General features: G+C 39.9%; 2 protein-coding genes across 2 annotated transcripts; both read left to right on the forward strand.

Annotated features, from left to right (window-relative positions):
• The first annotated feature begins 9,127 nt into the window (after positions 1-9,127).
• Positions 9,128-12,856, forward strand: LOC114665805 (cystatin-like). Its single transcript, XM_028820425.2, has 3 exons — positions 9,128-9,486; positions 9,556-9,660; positions 11,179-12,856. The coding sequence occupies exons 1-3, from the start codon at positions 9,310-9,312 to the stop codon at positions 11,263-11,265; spliced, it is 369 nt and encodes a 122-aa protein (XP_028676258.1). The 5' UTR covers positions 9,128-9,309; the 3' UTR covers positions 11,266-12,856.
• A 9,232-nt stretch (positions 12,857-22,088) lies between these two features.
• On the forward strand, positions 22,089-26,917 carry LOC114665890 (cystatin-like). Its single transcript, XM_028820546.2, has 3 exons — positions 22,089-22,326; positions 23,387-23,485; positions 26,665-26,917. Exons 1-3 carry the CDS (start codon positions 22,129-22,131, stop codon positions 26,749-26,751), a joined length of 384 nt encoding a protein of 127 aa, XP_028676379.1. The 5' UTR covers positions 22,089-22,128; the 3' UTR covers positions 26,752-26,917.
• The last annotated feature ends 142 nt before the right edge of the window (positions 26,918-27,059 follow it).

Raw genomic sequence — 27,059 nt, forward strand, 5'->3', positions numbered from 1 at the left:
GAGACGATTAAGCACTCACTGAACACTGAAGACCCGATCTAGAGGGTGACGAAAGAACACACAGTTTCAATCGTCTCAGGGGACGAGTGACAATGAGTGTTCTGTAAGACGAATCAAAATAAAGGGACAAAAGGGAATGAAGGAGAAGTAAATAAAGCATGTCTTCAGGCACGTATCAACACAAATTGAAACCCAAGTCGGAGGTTGGGTGCGGGGCTGGGATATGGGGGAGGGTGTCAGGTCAGAGGTTTCTTTCTTTTTAGCTCCCTTCACCATTTCTTAAAATAAACCAATTTTACATATTTAAATAATAAGAGTTAAAAAACAAAAATAACCTAAAAATTACTATTTGGTTTAAAGGGTAAAATGTGGCATTTTGTAAACTTGACAGCAATTCAATGAGATTCTAGCAGACCCCTTTAAGAGTGCTGGATAAAATTCTTGTCCAACAAATGCATTCACATTAGGGCATCGGTTGACATTTCACAGATATAGTTGAAAAAAAATGTTTTGATTATTTCGTATGATGTTTATAATTTTTTGGTGCTGAATTCAAAAATGAAAAACATTTTTTCAATCACGTCGTATCAGGTAACTCCGTAGTGTAAAAATATATAAAATGAACATGACAGAGACATGAAAGTCTCTGAAATAAACTTCCAGTCCTGCTATAATCAGAAACTTCACTGAAACACAATGTACAATGTGTTGTTACATCAATGTACTTTACTATAAGTTTGTTGATACTGTTTACTGATAAACTTTATCAATTCGGATCTCACCCTGCCGATAAGCTAGTGCCTAATTTGAGTAATACTGACATCTAGTGGACTTTTGTGTAATTTACCAATAGGTTTGATGTATTCTTTTTTATTGTAGACCATACACAAACACATATACCTATTCAAATACTTCTAATAAATAAGTCAGTTTCATTATAAGCTGCTGTGTGGAATTCTCTGCCTCATTTCCCAGTGTCCTGACCGACACTCCGAAGTAAACACTACAAGTCCTGGACTAATCACAGATACAGTAGTCCTTTGCTACAGGCGATCGATGCTTTTTCAATAGTCGTGGGATGGAAACTCGGGTGACTAACGATGTATCCATTGCCAATACATGACACACAAATATAATTTCAAATATAGAACAGATATCCTACATCTCGAGTTGAGATCTTACTACTGAAACATTTTACACAAAGACATTTTCAAGAATAATTACAGTAGAATGAAAATTAAAATGGGGCAAAGCAAAACATATAAAAGGAAAATGCATACAAAAAATAAAGTAAGTATACTCTCCATGCTTTAAATGGCAGTGTGACGTGTTTTTAAGCCCCCTTTTCTGCGTGCATTTAAAAGCAAAATATTCATATGAGTTAAAACCTGCACGACTCGTCATCAGCACGGGGCTTTGGGCTTAAAAATGAAGCAAAGGATCAAACAAATTGCAAGAACAAAACAACAGTAATAATGGTCGAAGTGGCTTAGCCATGGAAGAACACATTCAACGATCTAAAGGGTAACGGGACTGCAGCTCTCTGTGACTGCGGTCCCTACGGCTGGTGGAGCTTGCTTCTGAAAAATACGCTTGCGCTTCTGCAAATTACGCTTGCAATTGAAAATTGCGGTTGCTTTTGGAAATTACGAGTACAATTCTCAAGCGTGAAAAATGTCAAAAATACATCATTGGATGCACGAGGCATTCTCTATCAAACAACAAACAATCGATTTTTTTTACTACTCATGTGCCACAAATGTGGAGTTATTTTTGATAGTGCATCCACTTCCACGGGCTAAAGAACTTGTCATCGGTGTTGCGTGTTTGTGATCTAAATGGTGGTCTCAGGGACCGGAGCCATCCCTAGCAGTATTTAACGAAAGTTCATTAAATTAAACATTAAACAGCATTAAACAGCTTAGGCTGTGACGCTAATCCCTTATGGAGGTGCGCCATTGGACCCTCAATTTACTGTACATGCAAGTCCTCGGGAGATCTGACTTTAACTCCACAGAGATATGAGGAGACCGTGATCGTTTCTGGCGAGCCTGAGGTTATTCGCTTCCAGGCAGTTCCTCATTCACAAAATTTGTGCAAAGCAGTTACTTATTCAACGTTAACAGCCAGTCAAAATATTATGCAGCATAAAAAGATATTAACGTGCGTCACTAAAAAAAAGACTTTTCCACATTTTGTACCTGATCGGATACAAAGGAGTTACATCAAGTTGAACCAACTTCATTTTCAAAGTTTTGTGACAAGACAGGCCTCTTTGGTAAATGGCAGTTTAGTTTTGCTCAGCTCAATGGTAAACGTGGCACTGTCAAACCATTTGAATAAGATGTACTCTGATGTTTAATTTGCACATTAAAGTGTGAAGTGATGTTGGGCAGCCCACATTGTCATTGTTTTGTGACAAAACGGATGTCTTTGTTATATCTGAGTTGAGTTTTGCAATAACTTGGTTACACTGGTCAAATTGACAGGCAGAGTTGCATTTACTTATTTTGCCATCATTAAATATGACAGGCCCTCTAACTGTAATTCATTTGAGCTCAAGTAGGGTGACACCAACTTTAGGCTAAAAGGAGTGTGGGCCGCAGGATTTAGCCCTCCTATTTATGGGCCATGAATTTGCTTAGTGGTTGTTTCATCTCTCCCATGTACAGACGTTTTCACTCCTTACTGCATTACACTGCATTGGCAGTGTTGTTGCTCTGAATTAATTGAACACCATTGATTTATATTGGGACACCTGAGCGATCCATGTGTTTAACTGGATCTGCAGTAGGGGACACACACAATCCCCCTTTAATCTCCATCATTTATCGAACCATCTAGTTCTGAATTTGAAATCGGCGTTCGACTATCAGGTCCAGCAAAACTACCCTCTTTAACTTTAGCCTCAGACAAACCTGCAAACGTTTGTCAAAAATAATTTAAACAGGCTCCGCCAATTGATGGGACTTTCACACATTGCTTCATTGTAGCAAACTAAATATGAAGCAATGGTAGAATCACTTAATCTAGGTCCACCAAGCTAGTCTGATGCTATTTCTGGCACCAAGCAGTAACTTTTTTTTTCTAGCTGGCCATTCCTTCTGAACCCAAATATCAATTCTTAGCTCTGTTGTCCCCTTTCCAGAGAAAATCTGGGAATTGTGTGCATCCTGACTGCGGACTCGGTAAGATACACGCAGAAATTTCAGGTCTCCACACAAACCAATGCTGCTCAAAGTAGTTAAAGCTGTTATGAAAATGCTGGCTTTAAAAATAGATTTCAGTATTCGGAAATATTAAAATTCAAACAAAGCATCTTTAAAATAAAAAAATGGATGTTTACTTAGTGAAAACAATAAAAAATGACTAACTGACCGGTAAAAATATGTTTTCTGGTGGGGAATTCAGCACCCAAAAGCTTTGAAAAACACATGAAACAATTGAGACACTTTTTTCAAATTATATCTGAGAAGTTCAAAGAAAACCCTAAAGCTGAAATCGTTTGTTGTCACTTTTTAAACCAAGCACTCTGAAAGTTGTCCTCCATAATCTCAGGGAATTACTGTCCAGGAGAAATAATGACACATTTCACTCTTCTTGAAAAGAAGTAAATTTGAGTCAGGTTATTTATTTATTTGAAGTTTTAATAAGTAAAACATGTTCAGTAAAAGCCTATAAACCTATGTGAAATATGATGTTTTACAAATTGATTTGGTGGGCAAATTGTTTTGGATATGGGCCAAGAAGTCCACCCAAAGACACCTACTGTACTTTTACCTTGCGTTGCTTTATGTTATTTGATGATATAGTTTTATTTCTTCTCCTTCCATTCTCTATTACCCTTTCTTGTTTTTCCTTTTAAACACTCAGTGTCACCTGTTTTACTGATAAGACTGAAACTGAGCCTTCATCCCTCATCCCCTTGAATTTGGTCTTTAGTGTTTTCGAAACCTCTACTAACGTCTGATGTACATGAGGACAAAAAACAGCAGGGGTAACTGGCACAGCCTGAGAGCAAACTCTGAATTAGCTACTTAGTTATGTCATGGCACCTGTGCACATGTGGGCCAACCACCCATACATCATCGTCCATACAAGTATTCCAGCTGGTGCAAGTGAAGATTACTAGAAGGTCTTTCGATTTTCTGGTTCGTTTTTTTTTTTTTTTTTTTTTGAGGTGGCTGGTGTGTATTAACAGGAGGTTCAATTTTGTCGCGCGCGATTATTATTTGACGCACGCGGCAGACTTTTGTCACGCGCGATTAGTTTTTGACGCTTGCGACTGAATTTAGTCGCGCGCGATTATTTTTTGACGCGCGCAACTGTTTTTAAACGCGTTCTTATTGTTTGTATTGGGTTCTATTTTTGTCACGCGACAGATTTTTCACGCATCTCTATTGTTTGCTTTGAATTCTGTTCTGTTCTGCGAATCTCTTTCAGGCGTGACAATAGAAGCGGCTTCCATGCTATAGTGTGCACCACAGCTGATGAGGGAGGACGGGACTGTCAGGACGGGGCTTTAAAGATTAATCTCAAGTGTGAAGCTCCTCGATGTCTCTTCCTTTCCTCTTTTGAAAAAGTCCAGCAGCTCTGCTGGATTACTGTGGAATGGCACTGATTTGCTTCAACGCTACGTTTACCAGAAACATTCATTTGAGACATTAGAAGTTTAAAGAAAAATCGATCGAATCCAAGTCGTTAGCTTAAAAGCCCAGCGGAAGCGCCACTAGGGATAGACTTTCTCTCGTTTATTTCATGGGCTTTTACACTGGTGCAGCGGCGGGTCAAGCCAAGCACGGGAGTACAGGATTTTTAGGACAGGGTGGGAAGCAAGCCAGATAAATGCCACGTTACAAGCGATCCACAGTGCGTCTTTCAGAGGGCGTCTCCACAACAGATTAAAGAAAAAAGAATTTGCTTCTGCCCAACAAAGCGCCACAGGATTGAACTGAAAAGAACCTAGAGTTATGACATCTGAGCTGCGGCCGACACGCTGAAGCACGAAAGACTAAAACGATCTGTATGTTTCTCAGTATTTATGGTAAGTAAACTCCTTCCTAAAGGTTATGCACGTCCTATGCATAAACATAAATATCATTTCAGTTATGAAGTTAAAAACCTGTCCCGAAGTGCGAAGAGACGCCACAAAAAAAAAAAAACAATCGTGCACTGATTGGATGCTAATATATCCTAGTCTGCATAAGCAGACGAAGGGTGGTAAAATGGACTCATGACTATTGAATTTTTTGTTGCATTGTAGATTGAATTAAGAAAGTAAGCTTATTTCTGCGAATATCTTATGCCATATTACGTATATATGGGTTGACTTTGACAATTAAAAACTGGAAGATAGAAGAACAACTCATAAACCATCAATATAAAATGAAGAAAATGCAGGTCCTTTAAATACTTGGTTACTACCTAGTTGCGTTAGATTTAAGTAATTTGGTGTGCTATTATCTACAATTAGAGCTTTCTTTTCAAATTTATGTATATTTTTGTCATTTAAATGCAACGGATATTCGACCGCCGTAATAGCAGTAGCACATAAAACCTAACGCTTCTTATCCAGTGTTCGTAAACGTGCCCTCCAGAATCCCAGGAAAATTCTCAGCAGGAATAAAAAATGTTATATTTACCCATCGTCATGAAGCGATTGTGCAAAAAAATTAGTGGGTATGCGCGAGTCCGAGGCCGCCTCTGCTGCCGTTAGCATCTGCGTTTGCAGAGTAAAGTGAATGGGGAATAGCTTGTCATTTTGTAACTTGCTGCACGTACAGGACCGAAGTGCTGGCTTGCAATCCCAGCTCAGGAATCGCCCGTGCAAAGGGGATGCTAAAATAAAGAAACTAATTTACCTTAAGTTGTAGTTGTTGTTCGTGTTGTTGATTTTTTTGTCTGTATTCCATTATGATCTATCGATTCACATGTAAAAAGGATGATGGAACACCAGATGTTTTGGCCACCTGTCAGCTGAGGCTGACGGTGCGAATTGTTCAAGTAATTCAAACGGTGTTATTCTCTTCTGGGAAGGATGGACTTCGTTTCAGCTGTAAGATTATGGATCCGAAGAACCGCATGCTAAGTATATTGCACTGCATCTTCCAGCATACTACTACTACTACTAATAATAATAATTATTTGCATTTATATAGCGCTTTTCTCAATAAAACCAAAGCAGTGGTTCTCTGTCAGGCTGCTCGCTTCCACGTGTCAGCACTACTCGGTATTCCAATAACGTGACACATCGGGGACATCAAGGATACAAGGAATGGGTAGGTGACGCAAGCTAAACAGCAAGCAATAAGAAGAGGAAGCCGAATGTCACTGCTTTCATGTGAGATGGAAGGTGGGATAGATGGAAGAGACATTTTTCCACAGTGGTCTCAGAATTAAGTAAACAGTGCGACAGGAAGAGTACAAAGCTAGTTTTCGAAAGCGTAAGTGCAGGCAAAGAGCACGAAAGTCATGGCATGAAATGAACATTTAAAAGCCAGAAAGCAAAACAAGGAATAGGAAGGGAGTGCGTAAAGTGAAGAGAAAGTGAAGGCATGAAATGAACACTAGCTTTGAGAAAAGACAGATGCCTTTGTTAAACTGCAGTTGAACTTTGCCCAACCCAACATGGGTACATGTGTCAAATGAACTGGCAAATTTGTCATATTCCCATATATCTAATGAAAAGGTTTCAACGTGATGTTCAACTGGCATTATGGGTTAGATGCCATTGACCCACCCTAATTTTGAAAGAAATGTGAATACCTTTGTTAAAGTGCAGTTGAGTTTTGCTTTTCCAGTGCAGTACATGGGTCAGACTGACTGGCCAACTTGGCAATGAAAGAAGTTAACTGTGATGTTTAATGGGCACTGTAAAAGGTTATATGATGCTGGACCACCCTAGTTGTCACAGTTTTGAGAAAATGCAGTGCCTTTGTTAAATTGCAGTTAAATTTTGTGCAGACCAGTGTGAGTACCTGGCTCAGATTGACTAGCAAAGTTGTTATATTCCCATTTCCCGTGACTAGGATAAACTTTGATTTTTAACGGGTGCTAAGCGGTTTGTGTAGCATTTTGCTACCCTTATTTTCATAGTTTTGTGACAAGACAGATTCCCTTTTTTATGTCGCAGTTGAGATTTTCCTGGTCCAATGTGAGTTCATGGGTCAAACTGGCTGGCAAACTAGGCATAGCCAATGAATATGTTTCAGTGTGATGCTCAGTTGCAATTGTAAAGCGTTAAATGGCACTGGGTCATCCTAATTTTAATAACAAGACAAGATGGATGCCTTTTTAAAATTTCAGTTGAGTTTTTCTGAGCCCAACATTGTTACACATTGGCATGGACAAAAAAAGTAAAGAAAAGTGCTATATGCTTCCTGGGATAAGCTCCAGCTTCCCTGTGACTCCGCCTCTGCTCAGGTGGGTTTAGAAACTGGATGAATGCATGGATAAATACGCAAATAAATAAATAAAGTAAAACTAAATAAAAGTATTGTGAAACGTGACACTAAGTAAATAATAACAACATGAAATGCAAGTATAAATAATTAAAACGGGCCACGAAATGTACTTTTTGTTCTTTATTCCTTTATGTTAGTCAGTCATTTTCAAACCTGATTAGTCCTGAACAGAGTCGCGGGGGTTTGCCAGAGCCCATCCCGGGCTCCAGTCCATCGCAGGACGAATACACACACACACACACACACACACACACGCACGCACACACAGGGCCGGATTTAGACTTGATAAGGCCCTAAGCTATTTGAGACATGGGGCCCTTTATAAGTCCAGATATTCTATGTAAGAATATACAAAGTATATATGACAATTGCTCACTCGGACAATTTGTTTTGGGGGCCCCCAAGAAGGCGGGGGCCCTAAGCTATAGCTTGTGTAGCTTATACGTAAATCCTGCACTGCACACACACACACACGCCCACACACACACGCACGCACACACACACGCACGCCCACACACACACGCACGCACACACACACACACACACACTAGGGCCGATTTAGTAAGCACTAAGCGATTTAGTAAGCACTAAGGACTTTGAGCTACATTATTTGTATGAAAATGTGCTATATAAATAAATGTTGTTGTTGTTGTTGTACCGCCAATGCACCCAACCTGCATGTCTTTGGCGTGTGGGAGGAAACCCCCGCAGACACGGTTAGAACATGGCAAGTCCTATATGTAATGTTATTGTGTATTTATTATCATGTTTCACACTTCTTTGATTTATTTTGCTTATTTAGTTTTGTCCTAAATATTCCTGCATTATAAGTGCGTAACATTCTCGGCACTCAGTCGTTAATCTAAATCAGTGCATCCACAGCAAAGCTCCGAGCGTTAAATTAACTCATTTAAAAGCAGTGCGGTCACGACAGGACTGTTTTAGAAGTTTATATTGTGCAAAGTCCCCGATCTTTACGTCTGTTTTTTTAGTTTTGTATATATTCATATCCTCCCTATGTTAATAATTTCGTGCATCCCACCACAACTCAAAATCTATGATCAGGGTGGGAGCCTTCTGCAGCATCTAGCTCTTCTAGGGTAAGACATTAGTGTAAAGTTTAAAACGCAATTTGTTAAGTCCATGCTCTCACTTTTTGTTAATTTCACGCACTCACTTTTTATTTCCAATCGCATGTTGTCAATGTTTAAATAATTTCATTGTGTCTTTTTTCTGTATGAGTATGAATTGTGGAATTGCAACGGCAAATTTAGAAAACATGGAGAGTGCAGAGAAAATGCGCTCTCTCGGCTCTTTGGCCGCTATAAATGTAACACTCTTTCTTAGTCATAGGCCTATATGTACCTTACCTATGTGTGTGCAAAGAATGTTGAGATATGAAACATAACCAGCAGACAAATGTGCATGTTGCCAATTGAATAGTGAATAATCTACACTTTTTGGTTCATATATTTGTAAATCTGACTTTAAAGGAGTCAGTGCCTCACCAGCCATGAACCTCACCGCACATCAGTGCTGTAAAACGGATAAGTATGGAGCACAATCGCTGTCAAAGAACTTCATGGCTTCCTTTGGTGCACATGCGCAGTAACAAAAATCGATTGCTTCTTTCTCGATTGCAAATGCCTCGTGCGTCCAATGACGTATTTTTGACAGCTTGTTCACGCTTGAGAATTACACTGCTAATGGTCAAAAGCGAGTGTAACTTGCAGAAGCGTAATTGACACGTGTGAAATGTACATTTGAGTTAAATTATTGCGAGTTATTTTTGACAGCGAACTTACTCCATATTACCCCACGCTCGGAGTTGTTTTAGGTGGTTATAATGGCTTTTGGCTGGATTTACACTTTCCTCTCTGTCGGTTTGCTTGCCGTGTCAGCAGAATTTATCTGGAGTCGCCCTGTGCACAACATGGCAAGGTTTGCGGTGTCTGAGTATAACAAAGACTCTACCGACTTGTACGCTAGCAAACTGATCAAAATCATTTCTGCCAAAGTTGAGGTAGGTATGTTACGGTAATCGTGTTTTCTTAGTCACTCGTTTTCTAAACTTGTTTGTTTTCTCTCTCAGGTGAACGATGACGTGAAATACATACTGATTGTGGAGATAGGTCGTACACAGTGCTTAAAAATGGACAATATGGATATAGATATCTGCCCCATAAGCAATTTCGATGTAAGTGTTGAATCTTCTACATTTAGAGTTAAGCAGTTTGAAAACATGAAACCATTTTATAGCTGGTATATTTATTCAGTGTGTAATTATTTGCGACGCCTATAAATATCTTAAGGCCTCTTTATAGCCAATCCCGGCAACACTGGGACACCGGCATGGTTTGGTCGTGGCTGAAGGTAGCTACTTATTCGCTTCCAACCAGCTACGTGTTCACACATCTTCTGCAAACCAGTTACTTATTTAGTGTTAATAGCAATAACAAATATGTTGCAAAATATTGGATACAGCGTGTCATTAAAGAATCAGGTGACTGTTGAATTGCAGTTGGGTTTTGCCCGGCCAGGCTCAACAAAAATTTAAAAAATAAAATAAAAAGCACCTGTGATGTCACATCACTGTAAAAATTATTTGAATCAAGGATGAGGGATATGTTATGTGACAGCACTATCTTTTGTGCCATTTTATTAATGTATAAAATTTATAAGTATTGATCAAGTGACTCAGAATCATAAAGATATTTGCTACTAGCAGCTAACAAACCGGTTAAACATACAAAATAAGATATGAAAAATTGTTAGTTAATATTTTTAAAGAAAGATTTTATTAAGATATCACATGCTAAAATACGTTTTATTTAAATTAATATGTTTTTAATAGTAAGCAGATAATAATTTCCCAAGCTGAATGGTCCAATATTAATCATGGTCAGGCACCTTTTTTTGTAGAGTTGTCTCAGTGTCTGTTCTGGCTTTTCTTTTCAGTGTCTGAATGGGTTTTTCTTCCAAATTATGTAGGTTAGATTTCAGGATTTTCATGCTCTCACTTTTTATTTCATTGTGTCATTTTTCTGTAAGGGGGCTAAGTATTAAGTACGATCGCTGTCAAAAATAACTTCTTTCTAACTTCTTCTTTCAGTAACAACAATTGATTGCTTCTTTCACAATAGCAAATGCCTCATGCGTCCAATGACTTATTTTTTGACCGGTTGTTCTCGCTTGAGAATTGCACTGGTAATTTTCAGAAGCAAGCGTAATTGATACGTGTGTCAGTACCCACACATTACATTTCACGTTTTTAATCGGGCATTTACCTTGCTGCTTTTGTCGTGTCCCAAGCTTATTCAGGTGGAGCCATATTGTCTCTAGATATTAGGTATTGCAATTTGAGGTTCTTTGCATAAGAAGAAACCAAGAATATTGTATAGAAAGAAGCTTTACAATATTAACAATAGTTTTTGTCCTAAATGGTACTTGTTTAAGAGTATTAGTTTAGTAATTACTATTTACTTGTACACATTCTCACCTGGACAGTACAGGGTAAGTCAGCTAGTATTTCATTGAATATTAAATAAGATATATCATTATTTATCTCGGTTCCATCATTTACGTCGTCTGTATATATTTATTTGTTACAAGATTGGAAGTTCCTTATAGTTTTTTATATAATATTTTATATAATATTTAAAGGGTTCTTTGGGTTTTCCAATGCTAAATTGTTTTTTCTTTCTTTCTTTTTCAGAATGTCATATGCCACTTTATAGTTGTGAATGTTCCCAGTGAAAATATTACCAAACTCGTGGAGAGAAACTGTAGCTCTGGCCTATAGTGACACATGGATCTCTGTACAAACTTCGTGAATAATGACATGGCTACTTGTTGTTGAATTAGTTTATATAAGCAGGAAATTGCTTATTAAAATGCTTTAAAGGCAACATTGACTCAAACCATGATGTAGTGTCTGGTTTTAAATAAGCAAATTTTTAGTCTACAGAAATATCACAAATTGTTCAGATTTTAGTTGTACAGCTTCATTGTATGGTTTCATGGTTAGGTTCACCTGACCCCACATTTCTACAGAGACTGTCATGGTTTAAGGAGAACTTGATCTCCGTGCTTACTCTAAATGTTTACTTTGGCTTGTGCTCTTTGGCCCCATTGCATAGGGACACTAGAGGTATCATCTGTCTGCTAAGACGAGCATAGAGCAACAAAGAATAAGCATATTAACCCACATTATAAATTCTAATTACAACTGTTTATAATATGAAATAAATAAAATTCCTGTTATTCAACAGGTATTTTATATTGCATGTTATTTATTTTTTTACGGAGAGTGTTTGTTCTAGGCAGGATCCAGTCATAGTTCAGGAGTCCATCATGTCTGCTGTGTTATTGATCTTGCAGAGTAAGGCTGTGCTAAATACAGTGCATCCGGAAAGTATTCACGCATCACTTTTTCCACATTTTGTTATGTTACAGCCTTATTCCAAAATTGATTAAATTAATTTTTTTCCTCAGAATTCCACACACAACACCCCATAATGACAACATGAAAAAAAGTTTACTTGAGGTTTTTGCAAATTTATTAAAAATAAAAAAATTGTGACGCATATTACAGCCACATACAAACCAGTATTACTGTAACAGAAAATAGATGGTCCTTTGCCATTTAATATAGACTGTTCCTACTAATGTTTATGTACTACTATTCTAGCACCCATTATTGTAACGGGCTTAATGTCTAGTGTGTGAATATATATACTGTAAGTTGCTGTTTTTTCATGCTGACAATGGACCATCTATAAAGTCCCCACTTTACACCCACTACTTCCTCACTGAAGCAAAGTGCAGCAGGTCACTTTAGGCCTGAACAGATGCAGCAATCTTTGCACTGGTAAATCTCATAATACTGTGCATAATCAGTTGGTTATGATCACAATGAACAGTGTCCATAACTTAATGAATCTGGGGTGTGACAGCCTTCAATTACTAAGGAAAATATTTGGAAATATGTTATTCCTCGCTCTGTATTTACTAGTTATTTCATTTTAATTTGAGCAGAACTGCTAACATGCTCAACAGAAAAAATAGGGTTTCATTAAAATTTTGCACTGACCTCACCTCATTTGAAACACACATTATTTGGTGTATTGTACATAATTGTTAAAATGGTATTTAGCTGTCAGACAAATTCATAACATGGGTTAAGGAAACATCCTGTGCCTTTTAAGTTTTCACATGCTGTACCAGGTGGAATTTACATATTACACAATTCTTGGCTCTTTAAGTGAACGTTGTGTTACCTGCTTCTGCTTGTTTTTTTTATCTTGGCTTTTATGCATTACTGATACATTTGATTGAACTGTATTGTGGTGACAGGTTAAAAAGAAAATAAAGCCTGCTGTTATCAAAGTAATCAAAAAGTGTTCATTTTTTATTTTTAATGACAGGTTAAAAAGAAAATAAAGCCTGCTGTTATCAAAGTAAAAGTATTTATTTTTTATTTTTAATGCAAAGGGCCTGCACAGTACCTGGAAATTTGTTTATTCACTAGCAGGAGTCTGTTATCACTAACTCTACAAACTGCAATCTGCTCATCTGGAAGGTAGGAGCAGATGTGGATTTGGGAGAGTGGAGCTTTGTGGGATTACTGTTCACACTGTGTCTTGATCTTTTAACTCAGTAGGACCACATCAATGTAATGAATTAGAGAATGTTCTATAAAGAAAAATAAATAGTGGGGAGCCTGAAAAAAGAATTAGAGCCACAATCCAGAGACTGGGCATAAAATAATTTGGATATCTTGAAAATCAAGGAAACAACTGACACAATTTGTAATGAACAGGTTGGTTAATCCAACAGCATCTTAATAGGTTATCAACTGGTCTATCAAGTTTAATAAAAATAAAAGATCTTTTTACTTCTGAAGCATTGTGCTTCTTAATTCTCTAATGAGAATGTTAGAATTAAAAGTACACAGAAGTTCTAAAAGAAGAGATAACTAATCATTCCATTTTGACAAGCTGGTAAAGAGTAGCTGAAACCAAATACCAGATCTGAATTGGTTAGTCAATGCTTCATTGGGCCATTAAAGAATGACTTACACAATGGTCAGAACATGAAATTAAAACTAAGAGTAAGACAAAGATAAAAATAAATTAATGTATCAAAACTAGTCAACATTCTATGTACTTTGTCATGAGTGTGTGTGTTTGGTGTGTTCATCTTTATGAGCACCAATTGAAAGAAGGCCAGTGCAAGGCTGAGTGTTTGGTGGCTGATGATCCAGATTGCCTCTTCAGGGGATTTTGGTTTATATAATATAAACAGTATACATATATTCTGAAGTATTTACTTAAAACGATTTATATCAGAGACCAGTATGGTAACACATGATTCCTGTGTTTGATTCCAGTGCCTAGCAGTTTTTTGTGTAAAAATTTCCCAACACATCTGTTGTGGAAACTTTATGACTTGAGGTTTCACAATGGATCAGATAATATGACCTTTATTCTTTCATATGGTTTCCTTATCGTTTCCTTATATTCAAACAAAGCTCTCAAATAAAACCACACTGCACTGTGGGAAAGAAGCAAATGTGTACATAAGCCATGCTTACCTTTAGTCTTCTAATCAAAAAACCTGGGTCACTCCTTATATACTGTACACTTGGGTTTGGCCAGTTTTCCCAAACTTCCTAGCAGATCCTCTGAAAGCATTTGTAAACTTGACCTTTTCAGGTTTTGCCACAGATATTCTCTGGGGTTTATGTCTTTAGGCTTTGACTTGTCCTGAAGCCATTCCAGAGACTTGAACTATTGTCCCAGTCTGTGGCTGCATATGCTCTGGAGCAGTTTTTCTTCAAGGATCTCTCTCTTTTTGGTTGCATTCATCCTTCCCTCAATTCTGACCATTTCTCCCTGTCCCTGTTGCTGAGAAGCACCAACACAGCATGATGTTGTCACCTCCATACTTCACCATACTGATAATATTAGGGTAGTGCTTAGAGTTCTGCTGGAAGAGTTCAAGTTTTGTCTCATCAGACCAGAGAATCTGTTTCCCAATGCCATCAGAGTCCTTTAAATGTCATTTGGCAAACTCTAAGTGGGCTGTCATATACCTTTTACTCAAGAGTGGCTTTTGTCTAACCACTGTACCACAAATGCCTCATTGACAGAATTGCTGAGATGGTCATCCTTCCGACAGCTTCTCCCATCTCAGTAGAGGACTTTTGAAACTCTGTTAGAATTAACATTTGGTTCTTGGCTACCTCCTTGACTAAGGACCTTCCTGTTTATTCATCTTTCAGTAAATAATAATGTTAAATAGTATATGACCATATACTCAATATTATAAACTAACTTTAATTTGAGTATATTGTGTAAACATGTATTTGCTTAAAAAATCATCATAATAGAATGGACACAGTGTTTGACCACTTCTGCTCATTCGCCAGGTGATGGTTGGGTGTCATGAAGCTTTTACTAGCCACTCCACGTTATCTGTGTGAACAGGATCAGCCTCTAACATTACCAGGTCATCCTTGTAAATGTCAATGCAACATTTCCAATACATTTCAGGAATGATTAATCTTCTGTTTCCTAGTTTGTATTTTTGAAAGGTGTACAAATAAGTGTCTCTGGAAGGTTTGGTAGAGGACAAATTAGTAAAACTGTTAAGACAGACTGAACACTGGTCCTGGATTAGGGCTTTGAAGCAGTTTACTATATTCTACCACAAGAATACTTTCGAGTAACGGATATTACTTAAGAGTGATAAAAACCTATACACAGTCAATGGTGTCTTTAGAACAGATTATTTCCCTGCTAGTGATTCCTATAAAATTATCCTTCCATCCATTATTAAACACAATTTATTTCAGGCTCATGCAGAACTGGAGCCTATGCCTCTCCTAAAGAATGCAAGGCAGAAACCAACCCTGGAAGAATACACTGGCACACTCACACTTACTGGACCAATTAAGCTTTGCTAAATAATACGGTACACATCTTTGGGATGCTGAGGAAAAGCTTGAGTATTAGGAGTAGTCTCACTGGAAAGGTAAATGGGAAATGTGTAAACTTACCCAAGACAGCTACTTGGCCTGAAATCCAACCCAGTCTCCCAGAGCTACACTTTTAAAAATAGAATAAAATCCTTTAAAATCCTTCATCATCAAGTCCTTCCAGTGGGAACCCTAAATACAAAGAAGACTCTTTCATTTATGTTAGGTAGAATGCCCAGAGGGGGCTGAGCGGTCTCACGGTCTGGAACCCCTGCAGGTTTTATTTTTTTCTCTCCAGCCATCTAGAGTTTTTTTGTTTTTTTCTGTCCCCCCTGGCCATCGGACCTTACTCTTACTCTATGTTAATTAGTGTTGTCTTATTTTAATTCTTACTTTGTCTTTTATTTTTCTTTTCTTCATCATGTAAAGCACTTTGAGCTACATTATTTGTAAGAAAATGTGGTATATAAATAAATGTTGTTGTTGTTAAAAGCACTTTAATGAATTGTGTGGTTTCTTGTAGAAGCACTACTTGACAAAGGACCATTTCTTTCTGTCAAATGGTTCTTTGTATATAAAATTGATTCTTTGGGCTTTGAATAGGTTCCTAATATGTGGACAAAGAATAGAAAACTTTAGGGTACAGCAGACTACCTAACAGGATCATAACAGATTAATAGACCCTGAACTTAGTCTTACTACAGTATTGTATGCAGCAAGAGATCTTTTGAAAATATGAGATAATTGGTATTTCACAAATAAATGTCTCTTCATGTTTTTAATGTTTCAGATATGAATAAAAAGGTTCTTTCTAGAATCTTGAATGGATGGTTCTATTGATAGCTAAAATTTTTCCCCTATGGCATTGTTTTGAAGAACAATTTTGGTTTTAGTAGTGTATAAAACAGTCAAAGATAGATAGATAGATAGATAGATAGATAGATAGATAGATAGATAGATAGATAGATAGATACTTTTTCAATCATGGAGGAAATTACAGAGTTAGAGGCAGCAGACAAAAATGTCACAAATATACATATAAGAAGAATGATCATAATCTTAAGTATGCAAACATGGTACAAATACAGAATTAAGTGTAAAGTGATTAGAATTGCACATACTTATCCGTTACACTTCCAAATACAGGATGTCAGTCATTGGCACAGTATATTGCACATGGCATCATTGTCTGTTAAGATGTCTGCTAGACCAACTTATTACTTTCAATACACAGGCAACAAGGCCACCTCAGCCATCTGGTGACTTATTATAGAACATGATAGCTGAGGGTAAAAACAACCTCATACAGATCTCCTTGGAGCAAAGCAGTTGTCTCAGGCTGTTACTAAATGTGCTCCTCTATTCAGCCAAAACGTCATACAGGAGGTGAGAGTCCATGTCCGGGATAGTAAGCCACTTCATGAGTGACCTCTGTTCTACCTCTTCCTCCACTGAGTCCAGCTTGACTCTCAAGACTGAACAGCCTTTTTATTCAGTTTATTTAGTCTGTTGGCATCCCCTTCATTGCCATTGAATGCCATTTCCCTGGCAAAGTACCTACCAGACAGAAAAATGCACTGGTTACTACAGACTTGCAGAAAACATGTAAGAGTGGCCTGCATAAACCAAACAATGTCAACCTCCTCAGGAAAGAGAGGTGATTCTGACCCTAATTGTATATGTCCTCCACTCAAGCTTGTCGTTTAGATGCACCTCCAGATGTCTGTATGTCCTTACCGCCTACAAGTCTTCGCCGTTAATAAGTACCAGGGACAGAGTGGGTTTGACCCTCCTGAAGTGAATGATTATTCCTGTTGTCTTATTGATGTTGAGGTGCAGGTGGTTCAGTCTACAAAATTCAACAAATCCTGCACTAGTGTCCTGTATTTATTCTCCTGCCACTGCTGATACACCCAACAATGTCTGTGCGCTTGGAAAATATCTGAAGATGACACGATTTAGTATTGTATCTAAAGTCTGAGGTGTACTGGGTAAACAGGAAAATGAGCCAGCACAGTCCCCTGTGGAACCTGTGTACTACTCATGACCATGTCCACTTGATTCACAGTACCATTTCTATTATGCTTTAATTATTTTATATTATATTTCATATTCTCAAAGTATATGTGAAATTTGAGCATATGGTATAAGATACATTTTTTTATATAAACCATTCCTCTCAGCTTCCATTGGTAAACAAAAAAGAAGAATTTTAATGTTGTCCTTTATGGTACAGAAGTAGACATAAATCTGCATGACACGTTTGAGATGGCTGAGAGGTAGCTCTCTTCACTAAGTGCAGTTATAGACTGCCAGAACAAATTTAAAGGTATAAAATAATAATGAACAATGTAAAACAGACATTATTTATTTAGACAAGCACAGAAAATAGGTCGGACATTAACTTAAATTTATGACATTAACTCCATTGATAAAATTCTGAAAAACTGTAACTCCACTTAACAGCATACCTGAAAAGATAGTCCATGGCCAGTTATAAAATACAAAGTCACACTTCTGGTGACATAGGTCAACTGGCCACCAACTTCCTCCTTCGCATTCTACATCTAAATATATTTTATGTTATGGGCCATCAGATTTAAAGATTAGGCCTTTGCATCTTTGGTTTCCAAAGCTCCATCTATCTCTTCGTCTTTTTCCATAGACAACAGTAGGGGGAGGTTGGGAGCATTTGCTGATAGCGCGTTGCCACACCTACCACACAACGAACCACCTGGATTGGGACCTGAGTGCAGTAGTATAATCAGAAGCTATTTTTCTAAGTCTTATCAATAAATTGTGTCCTGCCAAGAGAGATCTTGGCATCTCACAACATCCATCCATCCATCCATCCATCCATTGTCTCCCGCTTATCCGAGGTCGGGTCGCGGGGGCAGCAGCTTGAGCAGAGATGCCCAGACTTCCCTCTCCCCGCCCACTTCTTCTAGCTCTTCCGGGAGAATCCCAAGGCGTTCCCAGGCCAGTCGAGAGACATAGTCCCTCCAGCGTGTCCTGGGTCTTCCCCGGGGCCTCCTCCCGGTTGGACGTGCCCGGAACACCTCACCAGGGAGGCGTCCAGGAGGCATCCTGATCAGATGCCCGAGCCACCTCATCTGACTCCTCTCGATGCGGAGGAGCAGCGGCTCTACTCTGAGCCCCTCCCGGATGACTGAGCTTCTCACCCTATCTTTAAGGGAAAGCCCAGACACCCTGCGGAGGAAACTCATTTCAGCCGCTTGTATTCGCGATCTCGTTCTTTCGGTCACTACCCATAGCTCATGACCATAGGTGAGGGTAGGAACATAGATCGACTGGTAAATTGAGAGCTTCGCCTTGCGGCTCAGCTCCTTTTTCACCACGACAGACCGATGCAATGCCCGCATTACTGCGGATGCCGCACCGATCCGCCTGTCGATCTCACGCTCCATTCTTCCCTCACTCGTGAACAAGACCCCGAGATACTTGAACTCCTCCACTTGGGGCAGGATCTCGCTACCAACCCTGAGAGGGCACTCCACCCTTTTCCGGCTGAGGACCATAGTCTCGGATTTGGAGGTGCTGATTCTCATCCCAGCCGCTTCACACTCGGCTGCGAACCGATCCAGAGAGAGCTGAAGATCACGGCCTGATGAAGCAAACAGGACAACATCATCTGCAAAAAGCAGTGACCCAATCCTGAGCCCACCAAACCGGACCCCCTCAACACCCTGGCTGTGCCTAGAAATTCTGTCCATAAAAGTTATGAACAGAATCGGTGACAAAGGGCAGCCCTGGCGGAGTCCAACTCTCACTGGAAACGGGTTCGACTTACTGCCGGCAATGCGGACCAAGCTCTGGCACCAATCGTACAGGGACTGAACAGCCCTTATCAGGGGGGCCGGTACCCCATACTCTCGGAGTACCCCCCACAGGATTCCCCGAGGGACACGGTCGAATGCCTTTTCTAAGTCCACAAAACACATGTAGACTGGTTGGGCAAACTCCCATGCACCCTCCAGGACCCTGCTAAGGGTATAGAGCTGGTCCACTGTTCCACGACCAGGACGAAAACCACACTGTTCCTCCTGAATCCGAGGCTCGACTATCCGACGGACCCTCCTCTCCAGGACCCCTGAATAGACTTTTCCAGGGAGGCTGAGGAGTGTGATCCCTCTGTAGTTGGAACACACCCTCCGATCCCCCTTCTTAAAGAGGGGGACCACCACCCCGGTCTGCCAATCCAGAGGCACTGTCCCTGATGTCCATGCGATGTTGCAGAGGCGTGTCAGCCAAGACAGTCCTACAACATCCAGAGCCTTGAGGAACTCCGGGCGTATCTCATCCACCCCCGGGGCCCTGCCACCAAGGAGTTTTTTGACCACCTCGGTGACCTCAGTCCCAGAGATGGGGGAGCCCACCTCTGAGTCCCCAGGCTCTGCTTCCTCATTGGAAGGCATGTTAATGGGATTGAGGAGGTCTTCGAAGTATTCCCCCCACCAACCCACAACGTCCCGAGTCGAGGTCAGCAGCGCACCATCCCCACCATATACAGTGTTGACACTGCACTGCTTCCCCTTCCTGAGACGCCAGATGGTGGACCAGAATCTCCTCGAAGCCGTCCGAAAGTCATTCTCCATGGCTTCCCCAAACTCCTCCCACGCCCGAGTTTTTGCCTCAGCAACCACCAAAGCCACATTCCGCTTGGCCTGCCGGTACCTATCAGCTGCCTCCGGGGTCCCACAGGACAAAAGGATCCTGTAGGACTCCTTCTTCAGCTTGACGGCATCCTTCACCGCCGGTGTCCACCAGCGGGTTCGGGGATTGCCGCCACGACAGGCACCGACCACCTTACGGCCACAGCTCCGGTCAGCTGCCTCAACAATAGAGGCACGGAACATGGCCCATTCAGACTCAATGTCCCCCACCTCCCTCGGGATGTGGTCGAAGTTCTGCCGGAGGTGGGAGTTGAAGCTACTTCTGACAGGGGGCTCTGCCAGACGTTCCCAGCAGACCCTCACAACACGTTTGGGCCTACCACGCCTGACCGGCATCCTCCCCCACCATCGAAGCCAACTCACCACCAGGTGGTGATCAGTTGACAGCTCCGCCCCTCTCTTCACCCGAGTGTCCAAGACATGTGGCCGCAAGTCCGACGACACGACCACAAAGTCGATCATCGAACTGAGGCCTAGGGTGTCCTGGTGCCAAGTGCACATATGAACACCCCTATGCTTGAACATGGTGTTCGTTATGGACAATCCGTGACGAGCACAGAAGTCCAATAACAAAACACCGCTCGGGTTCAGATCAGGGGGGCCATTCCTCCCAATCACGCCCTTCCAGGTCTCACTGTCATTGCCCACGTGAGCATTGAAGTCTCCCAGCAGAACGAGGGAGTCCCCAGAAGGTATGCCCTCTAGCACCCCCTCCAGGGACTCCAAAAAGGGTGGGTACTCCGAACTGCTGTTCGGTGCATACGCACAAACAACAGTTAGGACCCGTCCCCCCACCCGAAGGCGAAGGGAGGCTACCCTCTCGTCCACCGGGGTAAACCCCAATGTACAGGCTCCAAGTTGGGGGGTAATAAGTATACCCACACCTGCTCGGCGCCTCTCACCGGGGGCAACTCCAGAGTGGTAGAGAGTCCAGCCCCTCTCAAGGAGATTGGTTCCAGAGTCCAAGCTGTGCGTCGAGGTGAGTCCGACTATATCTAGCCGGAACCTCTCAACTTCGCGCACTAGCTCAGGCTCCTTCCCCTTCAGAGAGGTGACATTCCACGTCCCAAGAGCCAGTTTCTGTAGCCGAGGATCGGACCGCCAAGGTCCCCGCCTTCGGCCACCACCCAACTCACACTGCACCCGACCTCCTTGGCCCCTCCCATAGGTGGTGAGCCCATGGGAAGGGGGACCCACGTTGCCTCTTCGGGCTGTGCCCGGCCGAGCCCCATGGGTGCAGGCCCGGCCACCAGGCACTCGCCATCGAGCCCCACCTCCAGGCCTGGCTCCAGAGTGGGGCCCCGGTGACCCGCGTCCGGGCAAGGGAAAACGCCGTCCAAAATTGTTTTTCTTCATAGGAGGTTTGTTTAACCGAGAGAGATCTTGGCATCTCACAACATTGTAGTAGAAAAAGTAGGTTCACAAAACAGATGGTTGGAATTAGGAGGAACTTTGGTAAAGTCTTAAAACTGCTGTCAAAGCTTTATTCCAAAGAAGACTATACTGTATGTGGCAATAACTGTGGCAATCACATCCCAACAAAAGCCAAGAGCTCTAGACACGCTCTATCAGAGATACTGCAAAAAGCAAATCCTTTTAACTGATTATTTTTACAGCATGTTTTATTTGGTGTTTGCAAAATAAGAATATTATTTTAAGAATGTCCAAATGAATATAACAAAGATTAGATTATAGAAACCAAAGAAAACAGCAGATCTTTTCATCCTTTGTTTCTGCATTGCTAGCCCTGAAATTTGCACTTGCACAATCCTTTTCTATAAGCTGATTTCATTTATTTCTGCCAATCTTGATCAACAGTATATTAAGTCATAAGTGTAAACTTTAGTTTTAATCATATCTGTAAATTGTGAAAATTTGATTGTTACTTTAGCATGCAAATTTCTTGTGCATACAAGCAGGCGATAATTTGTGTTATATAAGCCTGACTAGCCTGAGGATTTTTCACCAACATCTGCTGTGTTAAGAGAAAATGGCTTCCTGGTGTCAGACTTTGTGCTTCCTTCTCTCCACTGTTGTTGTGGTCTTGGCAACAGGAGAAATTGAAGAAGTGTCTCCAACCAGAGAAGATGTGCAAGATGCCGCTCGCTATGCTGTTGCCACATACAACACAATTTCTTCAAATGATTACGACTACAAACTACTGAAGGTTATCGCTGCCAAGGAACAGGTAAATATGAGTTTTATTTTTGTTCACTTTTCAAACATTGTTTAACATGATTAAATGTTTGGTTTGAAGTCAAATCTAAACTTATTATGTTTTGAGTGACATGGGGTCCAAAGAGATTGCTACCAGCGAATCTGTAGTGGCTTCAGTAAAGGCATAGTGTAGAATAACTGACAAAACTCAAAAATATCCTAGGATAATCCATCTTTTTTATGGATCCAGTCTTTGCAACACAAGTTGAAATGAATGATAGTTGGATATTCAAAAGTATGTTAAAGTTGGGCTCTATTAAGCCTAACCGTGCATCACAAAACTATGTAGAAAGAGGTATACTCAGATTTGCTCTACTGGTAAAAGGTTGAGGGTGAATGGTGTTTGTCATGTCACTGAGGATAAAACATCAACCCATCAATTTGAACTGAAGGTCAAAAAGCAGTCAACAAAGTGGCATCATCCAATGTTGAGGAAGAGGTTTAAGGTTACTATTTCAATAAGTAACATCATGGTTACTATTTGGTTGGATTCTGAAGGACTGGTTTGAGTAGATATTATGTCTTGTCATGAAACTTTAACTCAGATCTGTAAATTAAATTTTTAAAACATTGCAGAGAAGCTTACATGAGCATTCAACCTCACAAAAATATTGCTAAAATTACTTCAAAATAACAAGAAAAGACCACAAACAAATTTAAAGACATAGAAAGTAATCCATAAACTCAGATGGACTGTACCTCCCCATTCACTCTACACCACCATGCCTTGGGTTCATCAGATTTGCACTTCTCAGGAGCCCTCAGAATAAAATGGAAAAAAAAATTGGGAGTGTTGAGAAAGTTATTGAGGAAATGGAAAGAAGTGTAGGATTCATGAAGGGCATACATGTTGTTTCTTCTCACTGACAGGGATTATTTAGAAAAATTGCAAATGTAGTAAATGCAGTAAATAATCCTAGATATCCTACGATTACGTTCAAACAATTCAGGAATTAACTACTAACAAAATAGTGTTATAAAACATTCTGGGCAACCCTTGCTCATAAAATACTTGTGTTTAATCTTAATAGGTGGTTGCTGGACTGAAATACTTCTTGAAAGTGGAAGTGGGTGAAACACAGTGCAAAAAGGGCAGCAGCAATGTGGAGTCATGTCCTTTGACAAATAAGGTAAGTTAGTGGTCTAGTATGGGTAGGTCATATTATTAACTCATCTTTTAAACTGGTGGGCAGCATGGTTATGACAGTAGTTGGTGGTGCTGCCTCTCAACTCCAGAGAAGGAGAGTGGCATGAACACAGGATAGTGATTTACTCTACAGCAACATTGGAATCCCCATGTCATTGTTCTTTGGTTCCAATAAACAGCAGAGGTGTTAAAAATGTAAACACAGATAAAACCAGATGATTACATTTAAGGGTCAGTCTATTTGCTATGATATTGGTTAGTATCTCTGTATTTTATAATAAATCAGCCGCCACCCCACAGCTCCACCCACGTAGAAGTGAAATAGGACAGTGAAGAGGGCCCTGCCCGGCTTCCTACTTCTGACATCAGGACCACAGCCTCTGTTCAGGATTAGCGCGGATATATCACTCCTGCAAGAGAACTATGATTCTTAGCGCAATGAGAGAAGTTGTAAAATCAACTGGAATGTTCAAGTGAAGTATAGAAAAAAAAATGATCTAAATCCATTAAGTAGTTCTCTCGTTCGCTAGCTAAGCAGAGGTAAGAAATACCCCGAGGCTGGCACGTGAATGAAGAGGTCCCCGCCAACCTCCCCTCGGCACATTGTATGTCTCTCAGATTTACGCAAATATATTGGTACCGCAAGCGAACTATGATACATAGCGCAATGGGAGAAGTTGCAAAATCAACTGGAATGTTCAAGCAAATTATAGAAAAAAACCCAATCTAAATCTGTTAAGTAGTTCTCTCGTGAAAAGGGGACAGATATACAGACAGACAAATGCTGGATTTGTAACAAAGAGCAAATTTCCTATTAGAAGTAAAAGACAAATCGAGAGTAACTGGATAAAGGGTTCAAAGGAAAAGAAAAGTTCAGAGATACATAGATTGTCTGACTAGCTCAGTTAACTGTGCTAAATGTACATTTTATCCAGCTGCATGCAGAACATAGGAATCCCTATAAAACATTCATCAGTTATTCCCAGAACTTTATAAACTAAGAATTTTGAGTCTTGAGGAAACATCATTAACTCCTGATATACCTTTCTTAACTAGAGAACAACTGTCTTTACCAAACCTACAATAGAATCAGATAACACAATGGTTAACACATTTGTCTCACTGCTCTGGGAGACAGGGTTTGATTTTCACCACGGTCACTGCCTGTGCTGGCTTTGTAAATTGGCCCCATGTTTGTGGAGATTGTCAAAACTATCAATTTATTCCTACAGACTAATAACGTGTTAGGTTAATTGGTGGTACCCCTAAAAAGATATGGGAGTATCCAGTGGTGGACTAAACAGAATCAGAAAATGGATGAATGAAATTAAATTTATGTTTTCTCAGAGCTGTTTTGCAATCATTTATATAAATACAGTACATACAAAATTCTAAGCAGACATGTGGCACATAGTGGAGGTAATAATTAAAATATCATTTGATAGGACCCAAAGGAAAACAAGAGGTGGAATTTAAATTGCTGCTTAATTACAATCAATGTACGGCCTAGGGTGTGTGTCTAAGTCCAGTGCATGCTCTAACACACTTGTAACATACTCATATGCATTATCTAGCTCCTTAGTGTAAACAGACAGAGTAACAAAGTAGGCAACACATAAAACAATGCCCATGTTGATGGTGAACTGATCCACCTCTTCTTTGTTAAATAAGGCACAGCATTGTGTGTACTAGGGAGACAGCGTCAATGGAGTCAGCCTGTGACTCAGTCTGAGGAACATGATCAACTCAATTCCGGTCTTTCATCTGTCTATGTCCTTCAGATTAGCACAGAATGCCTGACCACAAATACCTGACTAGTAAATACTTTGCAACCATGGATAGGAAGCCAGGTCCAGAATGGCAGATCAATTAGCAAAAAGCAAGGGTATGAATCTGATGAAGTCACTGTTGGTAGCCATTTGTGGAGTGGACCTAAGAATGTAATAGTAGACTGTATACCAAGAAGGCAGCTGCATTGTGAACAAACCAAAGCGATCTCATGGTACAATCCTGAAGTTCTGTCAGCATTAGTACAACTATGAAGCATTAACACTTAGAATTGCAGGTTGGCTGAGGGTGAAGCCATGTGAGCATATCTCATAGGTGCTTTGCAGAAGATATCAATCTGTAAGATCATTTTACTAATGCAATATTTGTCAAAGAGGTCTAAGTAAAAATGTCAATATGTCTTGATATAAAGGTTTGCTAGGTAAAGTGTTAATCTCTGGACAATGCTGAACACAAAAACAACATGCCATATCTGTAGACTTCTTTCTTAATAAATTAGGTTCTTTATGTGTCTAACAATAATTAAATCAAATGGTCTCCATACATTCAGCTAAGGAATGGAAGTAAGAAAATTACATTTCAGTCTACATAAAATCTAGGTGCCCTTGGTGGGTTTGCCATTCTGGGAATATAATCAAGGCGGCAGATCAACATTGATTCTCGTGTTAAAATACAACTAAATTCCAAGAATGGTCCATTATTGGTGACAACATATTGATCAAAATGGCATTGACTTCAAGTACTAATACCAAACAAACATACCAAACTGTTACAACTGAATGCAGCTTCCTCACCAACACCTCTAACAACAGTATGCTCAACTGAAAAGTCTCTGATGTTGACTGACTTGAGTTCAAGTAATATTCATGGAGCACTTGAGATCTAGAAAAAAAAACATAATTTAATACAAGAGGGAATGGGAAAGGTAAGGCATAAGTTGGTACTGGAAAAATGTGAAAATAATTTCAGCAAAGCAACAAATTACAAAAAAAAAAAAAAAATAGAGGAAGAACCATGAATATAAAAACATTTAAAAATTTAAGAATTAAATCCATTACCTAAACAACAAATCTAATATATTACTGCTGGCAAATGCCAAAAATACTTACATTGATGCCACATAATTAATTTTCTTCGATATTCAACCATTCAAATAGTTTTCTTTGGTATTTTTAAATGTATGCATACAACTATGCACTTGACAGCTCAAGCATTTAATGCTATATTGCTAATATTTGAAGCACATTTTAAATAGTTTTGGAAAAGAAACTGTGAATACTCTGTTAGATACTTCTGAGAAATATGTTCTGTGGTCTTAACCAATTCATAATTCTTTTCTAATAAGGCTGTTTGTATTTGTGTTCTTTTCTGCAGACCTTCAACTGCCAGTTTGTTGTTTTCACGCAACCCTGGCGAAATTATAACCAGCTTTTGGAAAGCAACTGTCAGGCCAGTCAGTAAAGAACAGTAAGAGGCCAGCAAAAGGATTCAAGTTGGGAACAAATCTTGACATTACTGCAGAGCTGGTGAAATTACCACCTCAATGAAGAATTATTACATTGAAAATGAAAAATAAAAACTTGAGACAATATTGGATGAAATGAAAATAAAGATAATTGAATATGAACAGTTTGTCATGAAAATGGGTATTTCTTCATGTCACATTCAGTACAAGCAGTAAAATGAATCTGTAAACCAGAATTGTGAAATGTCTTCGGTATCAGGGCTCAGCTGCTTAATGGCTCAGTAAAAAAAGATTGACACTACTC

This window comes from Erpetoichthys calabaricus, chromosome 15 (genome assembly GCF_900747795.2).
Source record: "Erpetoichthys calabaricus chromosome 15, fErpCal1.3, whole genome shotgun sequence".
NCBI lineage: Eukaryota > Metazoa > Chordata > Cladistia > Polypteriformes > Polypteridae > Erpetoichthys > Erpetoichthys calabaricus.

Coding starts and splice junctions, on each gene's coding strand:
- LOC114665805 (XM_028820425.2), top strand. CDS start 9,310: ATGGCTTTTGGCTGGATTTACACTTTCCTCTCTGTCGGTTTGCTTGCC. Junction 9,487..9,555: donor TCATTTCTGCCAAAGTTGAG/GTAGGTATGTTA, acceptor TTTCTCTCTCAG/GTGAACGATGACGTGAAATA. Junction 9,661..11,178: donor GCCCCATAAGCAATTTCGAT/GTAAGTGTTGAA, acceptor TTTCTTTTTCAG/AATGTCATATGCCACTTTAT.
- LOC114665890 (XM_028820546.2), top strand. CDS start 22,129: ATGGCTTCCTGGTGTCAGACTTTGTGCTTCCTTCTCTCCACTGTTGTT. Junction 22,327..23,386: donor TTATCGCTGCCAAGGAACAG/GTAAATATGAGT, acceptor TAATCTTAATAG/GTGGTTGCTGGACTGAAATA. Junction 23,486..26,664: donor CATGTCCTTTGACAAATAAG/GTAAGTTAGTGG, acceptor TCTTTTCTGCAG/ACCTTCAACTGCCAGTTTGT.